General features: G+C 23.9%; 2 protein-coding genes across 2 annotated transcripts; one reads left to right on the forward strand and one right to left on the reverse strand.

Annotated features, from left to right (window-relative positions):
- Nucleotides 1-3949: 3949 nt before the first annotated feature.
- LOC128922061 (putative nuclease HARBI1) lies at nucleotides 3950-5504 on the forward strand. The gene is made up of 3 exons (XM_054231479.1): nucleotides 3950-4190; nucleotides 4260-4633; nucleotides 4699-5504. Exons 1-3 carry the CDS (start codon nucleotides 4016-4018, stop codon nucleotides 5455-5457), a joined length of 1308 nt encoding a protein of 435 aa, XP_054087454.1. The 5' UTR covers nucleotides 3950-4015; the 3' UTR covers nucleotides 5458-5504.
- LOC128922062 (uncharacterized) lies at nucleotides 5486-6876 on the reverse strand. Its single transcript, XM_054231481.1, has 3 exons — nucleotides 6657-6876; nucleotides 6474-6596; nucleotides 5486-6399 (listed from the first exon to the last, which is right to left on the reverse strand). Exons 1-3 carry the CDS (start codon nucleotides 6687-6689, stop codon nucleotides 5647-5649), a joined length of 909 nt encoding a protein of 302 aa, XP_054087456.1. The 5' UTR covers nucleotides 6690-6876; the 3' UTR covers nucleotides 5486-5646.
- Nucleotides 6877-19641: the final 12765 nt, after the last annotated feature.

Below are 19641 nucleotides of genomic sequence, written 5' to 3' on the forward strand. Positions count from 1 at the left end.
TTGATCATAAATCTGATAAAAATACAAAATAAATGATTATGAATAAACATTCTTTATGTTTCTATTTGTCGATAAACAACTTGAAAGAAAGTGAACTTTGATATTAAATGTGATAAAATACAAAATAAATGATTATGAATAAACATTCTTTATGTTTTTATTTGTCGATATTTAACTTGCAGGAAAGTGAACTTTTATCTTACATGTGATAAAATACAAAATAAATGAGTATGAATAAATGCTCTTTATGTTTTTATTTGTCAATATTCAACTTGCAGGAATGTGAACTTGATCTTAAATCTGATAAAAATACAAAATAAATGATTATGAATAAACATTCTTTATATTTCTATTTGTCGATAAACAACTTGCAAGAAAGTGAACTTTGATATTAAATGTGATAAAATACAAAATAAATGATTATGAAAAAACATTCTTTATGTTTTTATTTGTCGGTATTTAACTTGCATTAAAGTGAACTTTTATCTTACATGTGATAAAATACAAATTAAATGATTATGAATAAATGTTCTTTATGTTTTTATTTGTCAATATTCAACTTGCTAGAATGTGAACTTTGATATTAAATGTGATAAAATACAAAATAAATGATTATGAATAAACATTCTTTATGTTTTTATTTGTCGATATTTAACTTGCAGGAAAGTGAACTTTGATATTAAATGTGATAAAATACAAAATAAATGATTATGAATAAACATTCTTTATGTTTTTATTTGTCGGTATTTAACTTGCAGGAAAGTGAACTTTTATCTTACATGTGATAAAATACAAAATAAATGATTATTAATAAAAATACAAAATAAATGATTATGAATAAACATTCATTATGTTTTTATTTGTCGATAAACAACTTGCAAGAAAGCGAACTTTGATCTTAAAAGTGATAAAATACAAAATAAATGATTATGAATAAATGTTCTTTATGTTTTTATTTGTCAATATTCAACTTGCTCGAATGTGAACTTGATCATAAATCTGATAAAATACAAAATAAATGATTATGAATAAACATTCTTTACGTTTTTATTTTTAATATTCAACTTGCAAGAAAGTGAACTTTGATCTTAAATGTGATAAAATACAAAATAAATGATTATGAATAAACATTCTTTATGTTTCTATTTGTCGATAAAAAACTTGCAAGAAAGTGAACTTTGATATTAAATGTGATAAAATGCAAAATAAATGATTATGAATAAACATTCTTTATGTTTTTATTTGTCGGTATTTAACTTGCATTAAAGTGAACTTTTATCTTACATGTGATAAAATACAAATTAAATGATTATGAATAAATGTTCTTTATGTTTTTATTTGTCAATATTCAACTTGCTAGAATGTGAACTTTGATATTAAATGTGATAAAATACAAAATAAATGATTATGAATAAAAATAAAAAATAAATGATTATGAATAAACATCCACTATGTTTTTATTTGTCGATATTTAACTTGCAAGATAGTGAACTTTGATCTTAAATGTGATAAAATACAAAATAAATGATTATGAATAAACATTCATTATGTTTTTATTTGTCGATAAACAACTTGCAGGAAAGCGAACTTTGATCTTAAAAGTGATAAAATACAAAATAAATGATTATGAATAAATGTTCTTTATGTTTTTATTTGTCAATATTCAACTTGCAAGAATGTGAACTTGATCATAAATCTGATAAAATACAAAATAAATGATTATGAATAAACATTCTTTATGTTTTTATTTTTAATATTCAACTTGCAAGAAAGTGAACTTTGATCTTAAATGTGATAAAATACGAAATAAATGATTATGAATTTATGTTCTTTATGTTTTTATTTGTCAATATTCAACTTGCAAGAATGTGAACTTTGATCATAAATCTGATAAAAATACAAAATAAATGATTATGAATAAATGTTCTTTATGTTTCCAGTTGTCGATAAACAACTTGCAAGAAAGTGAACTTTGATCTTAAATGTGATAAAATACAAAATAAATGATTATGAATAAATGCTCTTTATGTTTTTGTTTGTCAATATTCAACTTGCAAGAATGTGAACTTGATCATATATCTGATAAAAATACAAAATAAATGATTATGAGTAAACATTCTTTATGTTTTTATTTGTCGATATTTAACTTGCAAGAAAGTGAACTTGATCATAAATCTGATAAAAATACAAAAAATATGATTATAAATAAACATTCTTTATGTTTCTATTTGTCGATATTTAACTTGCAAGAAAGTGAACTTGATCATAAATCTGATAAAAATACAAAATAAATGATTATGAATAAACATTCTTTATGTTTCTATTTGTCGATAAACAACTTGCAAGAAAGTGAACTTTGATCTTAAATGTGATAAAATACAAAGTAAATAATTATGAATAAACATTCTTTATGCTTTTATTTGTCGATATTCAACTTGCAAGAAAAGGAACTTTGATCTTAAATGTGATAAAATACAAAACAAATGATTATGAATAAATGTTCTTTATGTTTTTATTTGTCAATATTCAACTTGCAAGAATGTGAACTTGATCATAAATCTGATAAAAATACAAAATAAATGATTATGAATAAACATTCTTTATGTTTCTATTTGTCGATAAACAACTTGAAAGAAAGTGAACTTTGATATTAAATGTGATAAAATACAAAATAAATGATTATGAATAAACATTCTTTATGTTTTTATTTGTCGATATTTAACTTGCAGGAAAGTGAACTTTTATCTTACATGTGATAAAATACAAAATAAATGAGTATGAATAAATGCTCTTTATGTTTTTATTTGTCAATATTCAACTTGCAGGAATGTGAACTTGATCTTAAATCTGATAAAAATACAAAATAAATGATTATGAATAAACATTCTTTATGTTTCTATTTGTCGATAAACAACTTGCAAGAAAGTGAACTTTGTTATTAAATGTGATAAAATACAAAATAAATGATTATGAATAAACATTCTTTATGTTTTTATTTGTCGATATTTAGCTTGCAGGAAAGTGAACTTTTATCTTACATGTGATAAAATACAAAATAAATGATTATGAATAAATGTTCTTTATCTTTTTTTTTGTCAATATTCAATTTGCTAGAATGTGAACTTTGATATTAAATGTGATAAAAATACAAAATAAATGATTATGAATAAACATTCTTTATGTTTTTATTTGTCGATATTTAACTTGCAGGAAAGTGAACTTTGATAATAAATGTGATAAAATACAAAATAAATGATTAGGAATAAACATTCTTTATGTTTTTATTTGTCGATATTTAAATTGCAGGAAAGTGAACTTTTATCTTACATGTGATAAAATACAAAATAAATGATTATGAATAAATGTTCTTTATGTTTTTATTTGTCGATAAACAACTTGCAAGAAAGTGAACTTTAATCTTAAATGTGATAAAAATACAAAATAAATGATTATGAATAAACATTCTTTATGTTTTTATTTGTCGATATTTAACTTGCAGGAAAGTGAACTTTGATCTTAAATGTGATAAAATACGAAATAAATGATTATGAATTTATGTTCTTTATGTTTTTATTTGTCAATATTCAACTTGCAAGAATGTGAACTTTGATCTTACATCTCATAAAAATACAAAATTATGATTATGAATAAATGTTCTTTATGTTTTTATTTTTAATATTCAACTCGCAAGAATGTGAACTTGATCATAAATCTGATAAAAATACAAAATAAATGATTATGAATAAACATTCTTTATGTTTTTATTTGTCGATATTTAACTTGCAGGAAAGTGAACTTTTATCTTACATGTGATAAAATACAAAATAAATTATTATGAATAAATGTTCTTTATGTTTTTATTTGTCAATATTCAATTTGCTAGAATGTGAACTTTGATATTAAATGTGATAAAAATACAAAATAAATGATTATGAATAAACATTCTTTAAGGGTATTCGTTTAAACGTGTAATGTTACCCATCGCATAAATTTATGCAAATACGCAGTGTGTTACATGAACGCACTTCAAATTCTTTGTGTAAATGCCACTTATTTATGTATTAAACAGCTGTTTGGGTGTCAAAATATTAAAATGCCGAAAGTTAGCGAAAAAGCAAAATTTATTCAACTTTGCGAAAAATCACTAGTATTTGATTTGTTAATGTTGGAGCTGTTTGGAAAACATGACGGTAATTGTTTTGCGTCAATGCTACATTTTTTAAAGGCGCATATATACATAAATATATAAATGATTTCAGAAATCCAACGCAAAAAGGAAGATGAAATTATGGAAGACTTTAGCTTTGCATTGGCAGCTGCTGCATATTTTAGATATGGATCTACATTTGTTCATCATTCTGTCCCAAAATCACCCAACTTTTTAATAGATGTATTACCGCATTTGGATGAAAACAGGTTTCGAGAAATTGTGCGAGTCAGCAAAACCACATTTGATTTTATCATTGATCTGATAAAGGATGACGAAGTGTTCAATGGTCCACGTTCATGTAAACAGTTTCCTATCCAAATTCAATTGGCTGTAGTAATGTACCGACTGGGTTCATGTGGAGAAGGAGCAACAATTACTAAAATTGCTAGTTTGTTTGGTATTAGCGATGGTGGAGTAATACAGGTGAGCTATTTACATATGTATCGGTTAAAATTTGTGTTTCAGCTGTATTTTAAATTTCTCAATAGGTCATGACCAACAGGGTATTTGATGCAATTATTAAAAGGAAAACTCAGTTTCTGTTTTGGCCGGACCCTGTAGAGCGTAGAGCTTTAGTTGTTCAAACACTCAGTGAGCTACCACATTGTGTTGGCTACGTAGATGGAACGGAGATAAAATTGGCGGAAAAACCCACTGTAGATTGCGAAGCATATTTTTCTCGCAAGCATATATATTCACTTAAGGCTCAATGTGTGTGTGACCACAAACTAGTAATTCGTCATATGGTATTGGGGTATCCCGGTAGTGTTCACGACGCTAGGATATACAACAATTGCGAGCTATCCACAAACGCCACTGAAATGCTAACAGGATCAGAGTGGTTAGCTGCAGACAGTGCATATAAATTAACTTCGACCCTTATTACTCCTTTTAGAATAAACGCAACGGAAGGCACCTTGAATCAACGAATTCTGTTCAACAGAACGTTCAGCCAGTACCGAATAAGAATTGAGCATTGCTTTGGTTTATTGAAAGAACGTTTTAATAGCTTGAAAGAACTCAAAATTCAAATAAAGAGTGATAATTCGGTAAAGTTTGCATGCCGGTGGATATTAGTTTGTGCGATATTGCACAATATTATATTAAAAGAAAACGACGGTGGTTTTGATGTTGACGAAGAAAGCATTAGTGAAAACAGTGAAGTCGACGAGCCTGGGGATCAAAACTTACCAACAGTTGAAGGTGCATCTAAGCGCCTTTCATTGTTATCACTAATGGAAACTTAAAAATAAAGTATTGAAACTCATGTTTACATATCTTTAAAATCCATTAATATATGCTTTTATTTACAGAAAAATAAAAAGTGCTTCTGTGCCTATTAACATTTAGTTACATTCAAATATACATGTATTTTGCTATGAGATCTTTTAAATTTGCGAAAAAAGTACCATGTGAAATCTCTTAAAGTTTCACATTTATTTTGATTTTAACTTTAACTCTATTTCAAACATTTTAATGCGTTCTTCACTAGCAAGTTTCAGTTTTTCAATTTCCAGTTTGGTTTCTTTTTCTGATTCAGTTTCAATTCTTTTCATTTCTAATTGATTATTCAGTTCAATTCTTTTCAACTCGACCTCATTCTTTTCTTTTTCTTTTTCTAATTCTATTTTCTTAACTTCTAATTCCAACCTTTTCTCCTGAATAAAAATCAATTTATTGAACGGGGCTTCACTCTTTCTTTTTGGTTTTTTTGTTGAACTTCTAAAGTCCAACGAACTTTGTGGTGTAGAAGTTGCCGCGGCGGCGGCACTGCAATCGCTACTTATACTTATAGGTAATATTGGGTCAACTAAATCCTCACAATCGAGCGCACACAAGTCGTAGGAATCGATGGTATCGTTTAACGAACTATCAGCACAAGGGGAATCAGCCAGTACTTCAATGCTGTCAGTGCTTTCAAAAATTACTCCGGGATTTACATTTTTGCGTTGCCCGAAGATAACTTCCAGTAAGTCAAAGTTGGGACAAATTTTGTTGACATGCGCTGATACGCTTGACTCGTCACCATTAGCGAGTAGTCCAGACCCAGTTTTGTTTTTCCAGGCTGCCGCGGCAACGTACAACGCTTTGAGATACCTCATTTTGCTTTTCATAGCTACGCAAACGACAGATTGAAGTGCCGGTGTATTTTGCTGCAATTTTTCGTAAAACCTTTGGGAGGTCGGTTTCTGGAAGATATGCGTAAATTCGTGTTAAAACAAACATATGTACCTAAACATTTTCACTTTTCTAAAACCCTTACCTCAAAAGATTCTGGACTATCTTTAATTGCGTCGGATACTGCTTGCAACAGCTGCAGGGACTGCGACTCTGTCCAGCGATGGGACGGTTTCAGCCGTAGACGCTTTTGCTTTAACTTTTTATCCTGAAATATAAAACAATTGCAACAATTAAATAAAATTTATGTTCCGAGTTTCATTCTTACCTTTTCCATTTTAATTTTCACAATAATATTCATCAGCTGGTCGTTTGGTAGGGTTGCTTTTGCAATATCGTAAATTTACAAGTGTTCTTTACACACTGACATTGGTGCGTAATGTGTTTAAATGAATTTCCATATAAGTTGCTGCCAGATTTTTACGCATTCGTAAATATACACGGTTTAAGAGGTTTACGGGGCTTTTACACGTTTAAACGAATACCCTTTTTATGTTTTTATTTGTCGATATTTAACTTGCAGGAAAGTGAACTTTGATATTAAATGTGATAAAATACAAAATAAATGATTAGGAATAAACATTCTTTATGTTTTTATTTGTCGATATTTAAATTGCAGGAAAGTGAACTTTTATCTTACATGTGATAAAATACAAAATAAATTATTATGAATAAATGTTCTTTATGTTTTTGTTTGTCAATATTCAACTTGCAAGAATGTGAACTTGATCATAAATCTGATAAAAATACAAAATAAATGATTATGAGTAAACATTCTTTATGTTTTTATTTGTGGATATTTAACTTGCAAGAAAGTGAACTTGATCATAAATCTGATAAAAATACAAAATAAATGATTATGAATAAACATTCTTTATGTTTCTATTTGTCGATAAACAACTTGCAAGAAAGTGAACTTAGATCTTAAATGTGATAAAATGCAAAGTAAATGATTATGAATAAATGTTTTTTATGTTTTTATTTTTAATATTCAACTCGCAAGAAAGTGAACTTTGATCTTAAATGTGATAAAATACGAAATAAATGATTATGAAATTACGTTCTTTATGTTTTTATTTGTCGATATTCAACTTGCACGAAAGTGAACTTTTGTCTTAAATCTGATAAAATATAAAATAAATGATAATGAATAAATGTTCTTTATGTTTCCAGTTGTCGATAAACAACTCGCAAGAAAGTGAACTTTGATCTTAAATGTGATAAAATACGAAATAAATGATTATGAAATTATGTTCTTTATGTTTTTATTTGTCGATATTCAACTTTCACGAAAGTGAACTTTTATCTTAAATCTGATAAAATATGAAATAAATGATTATGAATAAATGTTCTTTATGTTTCCAGTTGTCGATAAACAACTTGCAAGAAAGTGAACTTTGATCTTAAATGTGATAAAATACAAAATAAATGATTATGAATAAATGTTCTTTATGTTTTTATTTGTCAATATTCAACTTGCAAGAATTTGAACTTGATCATAAATCTGATAAAAAATACAAAATAAATGATTATGAATAAACATTCTTTATGTTTTTATTTGTCGATAAACAACTTGCAAGAAAGTGAACTTTGATCTTAAATGTGATAAAATACAAAATAAATGATTATGAATAAATGCTCTTTATGTTTTTATTTGTCAATATTCAACTTGCAAGAATGTGAACTTGATCTTAAATCTGATAAAAATACAAAATAAATGATTATGAATAAACATTCTTTATGTTTCTATTTGTCTACAAACAACTTGCAAGAAAGTGAACTTTGATAATAAATGTGATAAAATACAAAATAAATGATTATGAATAAACATTCTTTATGTTTTTATTTGTCGGTATTTAACTTGCATTAAAGTGAACTTTTATCTTACATGTGATAAAATACAAAATAAATGATTATGAATAAATGTTCTTTATGTTTTTATTTGTCAATATTCAACTTGCTAGAATGTGAACTTTGATATTAAATGTGATAAAATACAAAATAAATGATTATGAATAAACATTCTTTATGTTTTTATTTGTCAATATTCAACTTGCTAGAATGTGAACTTTGATATTAAATGTGATAAAATACAAAATAAATGATTATGAATAAACATTCTTTATGTTTTTATTTGTCGATATTCAACTTGCAGGAAAGTGAACTTTGATATTAAATGTGATAAAATACAAAATAAATGAATATGAATAAACATTCACTATGTTTTTATTTGTCGATAAACAACTTGCAACAAAGCGAACTTTGATCTTAAAAGTGATAAAATACAAAATAAATGATTATGAATAAATGTTCTTTATGTTTTTATTTGTCAATATTCAACTTGCAAGAATGTGAACTTGATCATAAATCTGATAAAATACAAAATAAATGATTATGAATAAACATTCTTTACGTTTTTATTTTTAATATTCAACTTGCAAGAAAGTGAACTTTGATCTTAAATGTGATAAAATACGAAATAAATGATTATGAATTTATGTTCTTTATGTTTTTATTTGTCAATATTCAACTTGCACGAAAGTGAACTTTTATCTTAAATTTGATAAAATGTAAAATAAATGATTATGAATAAATGTTCTTTATGTTTCCAGTTGTCGATAAACAACTTGCAAGAAAGCGAACTTTGATCTTAAATGTGATAAAATAAAAAATAAATGATTATGAATAAATGTTCTTTATGTTTTCGTTTGTCAATATTCAACTTGCAAGAATGTGAACTTGATCATAAATCTGATAAAAATACAAAATAAATGATTATGAGTAAACATTCTTTATGTTTTTATTTGTCGATATTTAACTTGCAAGAAAGTGAACTTGATCATAAATCTGATAAAAATACAAAATAAATGATTATGAATAAAGATTCTTTATGCTTTTATTTGTCGATATTCAACTTGCAAGAAAAGGAACTTTGATCTTAAATGTGATAAAATACAAAATAAATGATTATGAATAAATGTTCTTTATGTTTTTATTTGTCAATATTCAACTTGCAAGAATGTGAACTTGATCATAAATCTGATAAAAATACAAAATAAATGATTATGAATAAACATTCTTTATGTTTCTATTTGTCGATAAACAACTTGCAAGAAAGTGAACTTTGATATTAAATGTGATAAAATACAAAATAAATGATTATGAATAAACATTCTTTATGTTTTTATTTGTCGATATTTAGCTTGCAGGAAAGTGAACTTTTATCTTACATGTGATAAAATACAAAATAAATGATTATGAATAAATGTTCTTTATGTTTCCAGTTGTCGATAAACAACTTGCAAGAAAGTGAACTTTGATCTTAAATGTGATAAAATACAAAATAAATGATTATGAATAAATGTTCTTTATATTTTTGTTTGTCAATATTCAACTTGCAAGAATGTGAACTTGATCATAAATCTGATAAAAATACAAAATAAATGATTATGAGTAAACATTCTTTATGTTTTTATTTGTCGATATTTAACTTGCAAGAAAGTGAACTTGATCATAAATCTGATAAAAATACAAAATAAATGATTATGAATAAACATTCTTTATGTTTCTATTTGTCGATAAACAACTTGCAAGAAAGTGAACTTTGATCTTAAATGTGATAAAATACAAAGTAAATGATTATGAATAAACATTCTTTATGCTTTTATTTGTCGATATTCAACTTGCAAGAAAAGGAACTTTGATCTTAAATGTGATAAAATAGAAAATAAATGATTATGAATAAATGTTCTTTATGTTTTTATTTGTCAATATTCAACTTGCAAGAATGTGAACTTGATCATAAATCTGATAAAAATACAAAATAAATGATTATGAATAAACATTCTTTATGTTTTTATTTGTCGATAAACAACTTGCAAGAAAGTGAACTTTGATATTAAATGTGATAAAATACAAAATAAATGATTATGAATAAACATTCTTTATGTTTTTATTTGTCGATATTTAACTTGCAGGAAAGTGAACTTTTATCTTACATGTGATAAAATACAAAATAAATGATTATGTATAAATGTTCTTTATGTTTTTATTTGTCAATAAACAACTTGCAAGAAAATGAACTTGATCATAAATCTGATAAAAATACAAAATAAATGATTATGAGTAAACATTCTTTATGTTTTTATTTGTCGATATTTAACTTGCAAGAAAGTGAACTTGATCATAAATCTGATAAAAATACAAAATAAATGATTATGAATAAACATTCTTTATGTTTCTATTTGTCGATAAACAACTTGCAAGAAAGTGATTATGAGTAAACATTCTTTATGTTTTTATTTGTCGATATTTAACTTGCAAGAAAGTGAACTTGATCATAAATCTGATAAAAATACAAAATAAATGATTATGAATAAACATTCTTTATGTTTCTATTTGTCGATAAACAACTTGCAAGAAAGTGATTATGAGTAAACATTCTTTATGTTTTTATTTGTCGATATTTAACTTGCAAGAAAGTGAACTTGATCATAAATCTGATAAAAATACAAAATAAATGATTATGAATAAACATTCTTTATGTTTCTATTTGTCGATAAACAACTTGCAAGAAAGTGAACTTTGATCTTAAATGTGATAAAATACAAAGTAAATGATTATGAATAAACATTCTTTACGCTTTGATTTGTCGATATTCAACTTGCAAGAAAAGGAACTTTGATCTTAAATGTGATAAAATACAAAATAAATGATTATGAATAAATGTTCTTTATGTTTTTATTTGTCAATATTCAACTTGCAAGAATGTGAACTTGATCATAAATCTGATAAAATACAAAATAAATGATTATGAATAAACATTCTTTATGTTTCTATTTGTCGATAAACATCTTGCAAGAAAGTGAACTTTGATATTAAATGTGATAAAATACAAAATAAATGATTATGAATAAACATTCTTTATGTTTTTATTTGTCGATATTTAACTTGCAGGAAAGTGAACTTTTATCTTACATGTGATAAAATACAAAATAAATGATTATGAATAAATGTTCTTTATGTTTTTATTTGTCAATATTCAATTTGCTAGAATGTGAACTTTGATATTAAATGTGATAAAAATACAAAACAAATGATCATGAATACACATTCTTTATGTTTTTATTTGTCGATATTTAAATTGCAGGAAAGTGAACTTTTATCTTACATGTGATAAAATACAAAATAAATGATTATGAATAAATGTTCTTTATGTTTTTATTTGTCGATAAACAACTTGCAAGAAAGTGAACTTTATTCTTAAATGTGATAAAAATACAAAATAAATGATTATGAATAAACATTCTTTATGTTTTTATTTGTCGATATTTAACTTGCAGGAAAGTGAACTTTGATCTTAAATGTGATAAAATACGAAATAAATGATTATGAATTTATGTTCTTTATGTTTTTATTTGTCAATATTCAACTTGCAAGAATGTGAACTTTGATCTTACATCTCATAAAAATACAAAATTAATGATTATGAATAAATGTTCTTTATGTTTTTATTTTTAATATTCAACTCGCAAGAATGTGAACTTGATCATAAATCTGATAAAAATACAAAATAAATGATTATGAATAAACATTCTTTATGTTTTTATTTGTCGATATTTAACTTGCAGGAAAGTGAACTTTTATCTTACATGTGATAAAATACAAAATAAATGATTATGAATAAATGTTCTTTATGTTTTTATTTGTCAATATTCAATTTGCTAGAATGTGAACTTTGATATCAAATGTGATAAAAATACAAAATAAATGATTATGAATAAACATTCTTTATGTTTTTATTTGTCGATATTTAACTTGCAGGAAAGTGAACTTTGATATTAAATGTGATAAAATACAAAATAAATGATTAGGAATAAACATTCTTTATGTTTTTGTTTGTCGATATTTAAATTGCAGGAAAGTGAACTTTTATCTTACATGTGATAAAATACAAAATAAATGATTATGAATAAATGTTCTTTATGTTTTTGTTTGTCAATATTCAACTTGCAAGAATGTGAACTTGATCATAAATCTGATAAAAATACAAAATAAATGATTATGAGTAAACATTCTTTATGTTTTTATTTGTCGATATTTAACTTGCAGGATAGTGAACTTTGATATTAAATGTGATAAAATACAAAATAAATGATTAGGAATAAACATTCTTTATGTTTTTGTTTGTCGATATTTAAATTGCAGGAAAGTGAACTTTTATCTTACATGTGATAAAATACAAAATAAATGATTATGAATAAATGTTCTTTATGTTTTTATTTGTCAATATTCAACTTGCAAGAATGTGAACTTTGATCTTACATCTCATAAAAATACAAAATTAATGATTATGAATAAATGTTCTTTATGTTTTTATTTTTAATATTCAACTCGCAAGAATGTGAACTTGATCATAAATCTGATAAAAATACAAAATAAGTGATTATGAATAAACATTCTTTATGTTTTTATTTGTCGATATTTAACTTGCAGGAAAGTGAACTTTGATATTAAATGTGATAAAATACAAAATAAATGATTAGGAATAAACATTCTTTATGTTTTTATTTGTCGATATTTAACTTGCAGGAAAGTGAACTTTGATCTTAAATGTGATAAAATACGAAATAAATGATTATGAAATTATGTTCTTTATGTTTTTATTTGTCGATATTCAACTTGCTCGAAAGTGAACTTTTATCTTAAATCTGATAAAATATGAAATAAATGATTATGAATAAATGTTCTTTATGTTTCCAGTTGTCGATAAACAACTTGCAAGAAAGTGAACTTTGATCTTAAATGTGATAAAATACAAAATAAATGATTATGAATAAATGTTCTTTATGTTTTTATTTGTCAATATTCAACTTGCAAGAATTTGAACTTGATCATCAATCTGATAAAAATACAAAATAAATGATTATGAGTAAACATTCATTCTTGCAAGAAATTGAACTTGATCATAAATCTGATAAAAATACTAAATAAATGATTATGAATAAACATTCTTTATGTTTTTATTTGTCGATAAACAACTTGCAAGAAAGTGAACTTTGATCTTAAATGTGATAAAATACAAAATAAATGATTATGAATAAATGCTCTTTATGTTTTTATTTGTCAATATTCAACTTGCAAGAATGTGAACTTGATCTTAAATCTGATAAAAATACAAAATAAATGATTATGAATAAACATTCTTTATGTTTCTATTTGTCGATAAACAACTTGCAAGAAAGTGAACTTTGATAATAAATGTGATAAAATACAAAATAAATGATTATGAATAAATGTTCTTTATGTTTTTATTTTTAATATTCAACTCGCAAGAAAGTGAACTTTGACCTTAAATGTGTTAAAATACGAAATAAATGATTATGAATTTATTTTCTTTATGTTTTTATTTGTCGATATTCAACTTGCACGAAAGTGAACTTTTATCTTAAATCTGATAAAATGTAAAATAAATGATTATGAATAAATGTTCTTTATGTTTTTATTTTTAATATTCAACTCGCAAGAAAGTGAACTTTGACCTTAAATGTGTTAAAATACGAAATAAATGATTATGAATTTATTTTCTTTATGTTTTTATTTGTCGATATTCAACTTGCACGAAAGTGAACTTTTATCTTAAATCTGATAAAATGTAAAATATATGATTATGAATAAACATTCTTTATGTTTCTATTTGTCGATAAACAACTTGCAAGAAAGTGAACTTTGATACTAAATGTGATAAAATACAAAATAAATGATTATGAATAAACATTATTTATGTTTTTATTTGTCGGTATTTAACTTGCAGGAAAGTGAACTTTTATCTTGCATGTGATAAAATACAAAATAAATGATTATGAATAAATGCTCTTTATGTTTTTATTTGTCAATATTCAACTTGCAGGAATGTGAACTTGATCTTAAATCTGATAAAAATACAAAATAAATGATTATGAATAAACATTCTTTATGTTTCTATTTGTCAATAAACAACTTGCAAGAAAGTGAACTTTGATATTAAATGTGATAAAATACAAAATAAATGATTATGAAAAAACATTCTTTATGTTTTTATTTGTCGGTATTTAACTTGCATTAAAGTGAACTTTTATCTTACATGTGATAAAATACAAATTAAATGATTATGAATAAATGTTCTTTATGTTTTTATTTGTCAATATTCAACTTGCTAGAATGTGAACTTTGATATTAAATGTGATAAAATACAAAATAAATGATTATGAATAAACATTCTTTATGTTTTTATTTGTCGATATTTAACTTGCAGGAAAGTGAACTTTGATATTAAATGTGATAAAATACAAAATAAATGATTATGAATAAACATTCTTTATGTTTTTATTTGTCGGTATTTAACTTGCAGGAAAGTGAACTTTTATCTTACATGTGATAAAATACAAAATAAATGATTATGAATAAAAGTACAAAATAAATGATTATGAATAAACACTCATTATGTTTTTATTTGTCGATAAACAACTTGCAAGAAAGCGAACTTTGATCTTAAAAGTGATAAAATACAAAATAAATGATTATGAATAAATGTTCTTTATGTTTTTATTTGTCAATATTCAACTTGCAAGAATGTGAACTTGATCATAAATCTGATAAAATACAAAATAAATGATTATGAATAAACATTCTTTACGTTTTTATTTTTAATATTCAACTTGCAAGAAAGTGAACTTTGATCTTAAATGTGATAAAATACGAAATAAATGATTATGAATAAACATTCTTTATGTTTCTATTTGTCGATAAACAACTTGCAAGAAAGTGAACTTTGATATTTAATGTGATAAAATACAAAATAAATGATTATGAATAAACATTCTTTATGTTTTTATTTGTCGGTATTTAACTTGCATTAAAGTGAACTTTTATCTTACATGTGATAAAATACAAATTAAATGATTATGAATAAATGTTCTTTATGTTTTTATTTGTCAATATTCAACTTGCTAGAATGTGAACTTTGATATTAAATGTGATAAAATACAAAATAAATGATTATGAATAAACATTCTTTATGTTTTTATTTGTCGGTATTTAACTTGCAGGAAAGTGAACTTTTATCTTACATGTGATAAAATACAAAATAAATGATTATGAATAAAAATAAAAAATAAATGATTATGAATAAACATCCACTATGTTTTTATTTGTCGATATTTAACTTGCAAGATAGTGAACTTTGATCTTAAATGTGATAAAATACAAAATAAATGATTATGAATAAACATTCATTATGTTTTTATTTGTCGATAAACAACTTGCAAGAAAGCGAACTTTGATCTTAAAAGTGATAAAATACAAAATAAATGATTATGAATAAATGTTCTTTATGTTTTTATTTGTCAATATTCAACTTGCAAGAATGTGAACTTGATCATAAATCTTATAAAATACAAAATAAATGATTATGAATAAACATTCTTTATGTTTTTATTTTTAATATTCAACTTGCAAGAAAGTGAACTTTGATCTTAAATGTGATAAAATACGAAATAAATGATTATGAATTTATGTTCTTTATGTTTTTATTTGTCAATATTCAACTTGCAAGAATGTGAACTTTGATCATAAATCTGATAAAAATACAAAATAAATGATTATGAATAAATGTTCTTTATGTTTCCAGTTGTCGATAAACAACTTGCAAGAAAGTGAACTTTGATCTTAAATGTGATAAAATACAAAATAAATGATTACGAATAAATGCTCTTTATGTTTTTGTTTGTCAATATTCAACTTGCAAGAATGTGAACTTGATCATATATCTGATAAAAATACAAAATAAATGATTATGAGTAAACATTCTTTATGTTTTTATTTGTCGATATTTAACTTGCAAGAAAGTGAACTTGATCATAAATCTGATAAAAATACAAAAAAAATGATTATGAATAAACATTCTTTATGTTTCTATTTGTCGATAAACAACTTGCAAGAAAGTGAACTTTGATCTTAAATGTGATAAAATACAAAGTAAATGATTATGAATAAACATTCTTTATGCTTTTATTTGTCGATATTCAACTTGCAAGAAAAGGAACTTTGATCTTAAATGTGATAAAATACAAAATAAATGATTATGAATAAATGTTCTTTATGTTTTTATTTGTCAATATTCAACTTGCAAGAATGTGAACTTGATCATAAATCTGATAAAAATACAAAATAAATGATTATGAATAAACATTCTTTATGTTTCTATTTGTCGATAAACATCTTGCAAGAAAGTGAACTTTGATATTAAATGTGATAAAATACAAAATAAATGATTATGAATAAACATTCTTTATGTTTTTATTTGTCGATATTTAACTTGCAGGAAAGTGAACTTTTATCTTACATGTGATAAAATACAAAATAAATGAGTATGAATAAATGCTCTTTATGTTTTTATTTGTCAATATTCAACTTGCAGGAATGTGAACTTGATCTTAAATCTGATAAAAATACAAAATAAATGATTATGAATAAACATTCTTTATGTTTCTATTTGTCGATAAACAACTTGCAAGAAAGTGAACTTTGTTATTAAATGTGATAAAATACAAAATAAATGATTATGAATAAACATTCTTTATGTTTTTATTTGTCGATATTTAGCTTGCAGGAAAGTGAACTTTTATCTTACATGTGATAAAATACAAAATAAATGATTATGAATAAATGTTCTTTATGTTTTTTTTTGTCAATATTCAATTTGCTAGAATGTGAACTTTGATATTAAATGTGATAAAAATACAAAATAAATGATTATGAATAAACATTCTTTATGTTTTTATTTGTCGATATTTAACTTGCAGGAAAGTGAACTTTGATAATAAATGTGATAAAATACAAAATAAATGATTAGGAATAAACATTCTTTATGTTTTTATTTGTCGATATTTAAATTGCAGGAAAGTGAACTTTTATCTTACATGTGATAAAATACAAAATAAATGATTATGAATAAATGTTCTTTATGTTTTTATTTGTCGATAAACAACTTGCAAGAAAGTGAACTTTAATCTTAAATGTGATAAAAATACAAAATAAATGATTATGAATAAACATTCTTTATGTTTTTATTTGTCGATATTTAACTTGCAGGAAAGTGAACTTTGATCTTAAATGTGATAAAATACGAAATAAATGATAATGAATTTATGTTCTTTATGTTTTTATTTGTCAATATTCAACTTGCAAGAATGTGAACTTTGATCTTACATCTCATAAAAATACAAAATTAATGATTATGAATAAATGTTCTTTATGTTTTTATTTTTAATATTCAACTCGCAAGAATGTGAACTTGATCATAAATCTGATAAAAATACAAAATAAGTGATTATGAATAAACATTCTTTATGTTTTTATTTGTCGATATTTAACTTGCAGGAAAGTGAACTTTGATATTAAATGTGATAAAATACAAAATAAATGATTAGGAATAAACATTCTTTATGTTTTTATTTGTCGATATTTAACTTGCAGGAAAGTGAACTTTTATCTTACATGTGATAAAATACAAAATAAATGATTATGAATAAATGTTCTTTATGTTTTTATTTGTCAATATTCAATTTGCTAGAATGTGAACTTTGATATTAAATGTGATAAAAATACAAAATAAATGATTATGAATAAACATTCTTTATGTTTTTATTTGTCGATATTTAACTTGCAGGAAAGTGAACTTTGATATTAAATGTGATAAAATACAAAATAAATGATTAGGAATAAACATTCTTTATGTTTTTATTTGTCGATATTTAAATTGCAGGAAAGTGAACTTTTATCTTACATGTGATAAAATACAAAATAAATTATTATGAATAAATGTTCTTTATGTTTTTGTTTGTCAATATTCAACTTGCAAGAATGTGAACTTGATCATAAATCTGATAAAAATACAAAATAAATGATTATGAGTAAACATTCTTTATGTTTTTATTTGTGGATATTTAACTTGCAAGATAGTGAACTTGATCATAAATCTGATAAAAATACAAAATAAATGATTATGAATAAACATTCTTTATGTTTCTATTTGTCGATAAACAACTTGCAGGAAAGTGAACTTTGATCTTAAATGTGATAAAATGCAAAGTAAATGATTATGAATAAATGTTTTTTATGTTTTTATTTTTAATATTCAACTCGCAAGAAAGTGAACTTTGATCTTAAATGTGATAAAATACGAAATAAATGATTATGAAATTACGTTCTTTATGTTTTTATTTGTCGATATTCAACTTGCACGAAAGTGAACTTTTGTCTTAAATCTGATAAAATATAAACTAAATGATAATGAATAAATGTTCTTTATGTTTCCAGTTGTCGATAAACAACTCGCAAGAAAGTGAACTTTGATCTTAAATGTGATAAAATACGAAATAAATGATTATGAAATTATGTTCTTTATGTTTTTATTTGTCGATATTCAACTTTCACGAAAGTGAACTTTTATCTTAAATCTGATAAAATATGAAATAAATGATTTTGAATAAATGTTCTTTATGTTTCCAGTTGTCGATAAACAACTTGCAAGAAAGTGAACTTTGATCTTAAATGTGATAAAATACAAAATAAATGATTATGAATAAATGTTCTTTATGTTTTTATTTGTCAATATTCAACTTGCAAGAATTTGAACTTGATCATAAATCTGATAAAAAATACAAAATAAATGATTATGAATAAACATTCTTTATGTTTTTATTTGTCGATAAACAACTTGCAAGAAAGTGAACTTTGATCTTAAATGTGATAAAATACAAAATAAATGATTATGAATAAATGCTCTTTATGTTTTTATTTGTCAATATTCAACTTGCAAGAATGTGAACTTGATCTTAAATCTGATAAAAATACAAAATAAATGATTATGAATAAACATTCTTTATGTTTCTATTTGTCTATAAACAACTTGCAAGAAAGTGAACTTTGATAATATATGTGATAAAATACAAAATAAATGATTATGAATAAACATTCTTTATGTTTTTATTTGTCGGTATTTAACTTGCATTAAAGTGAACTTTTATCTTACATGTGATAAAATACAAAATAAATGATTATGAATAAATGTTCTTTATGTTTTTATTTTTAATATTCAACTTGCAAGAAAGTGAACTTTGATCTTAAATGTGATAAAATACGAAATAAATGATTATGAATTTATGTTCTTTATGTTTTTATTTGTCAATATTCAACTTGCAAGAATGTGAACT

Source organism: Zeugodacus cucurbitae, chromosome 5, assembly GCF_028554725.1.
Source record: "Zeugodacus cucurbitae isolate PBARC_wt_2022May chromosome 5, idZeuCucr1.2, whole genome shotgun sequence".
Taxonomy (NCBI): domain Eukaryota; kingdom Metazoa; phylum Arthropoda; class Insecta; order Diptera; family Tephritidae; genus Zeugodacus; species Zeugodacus cucurbitae.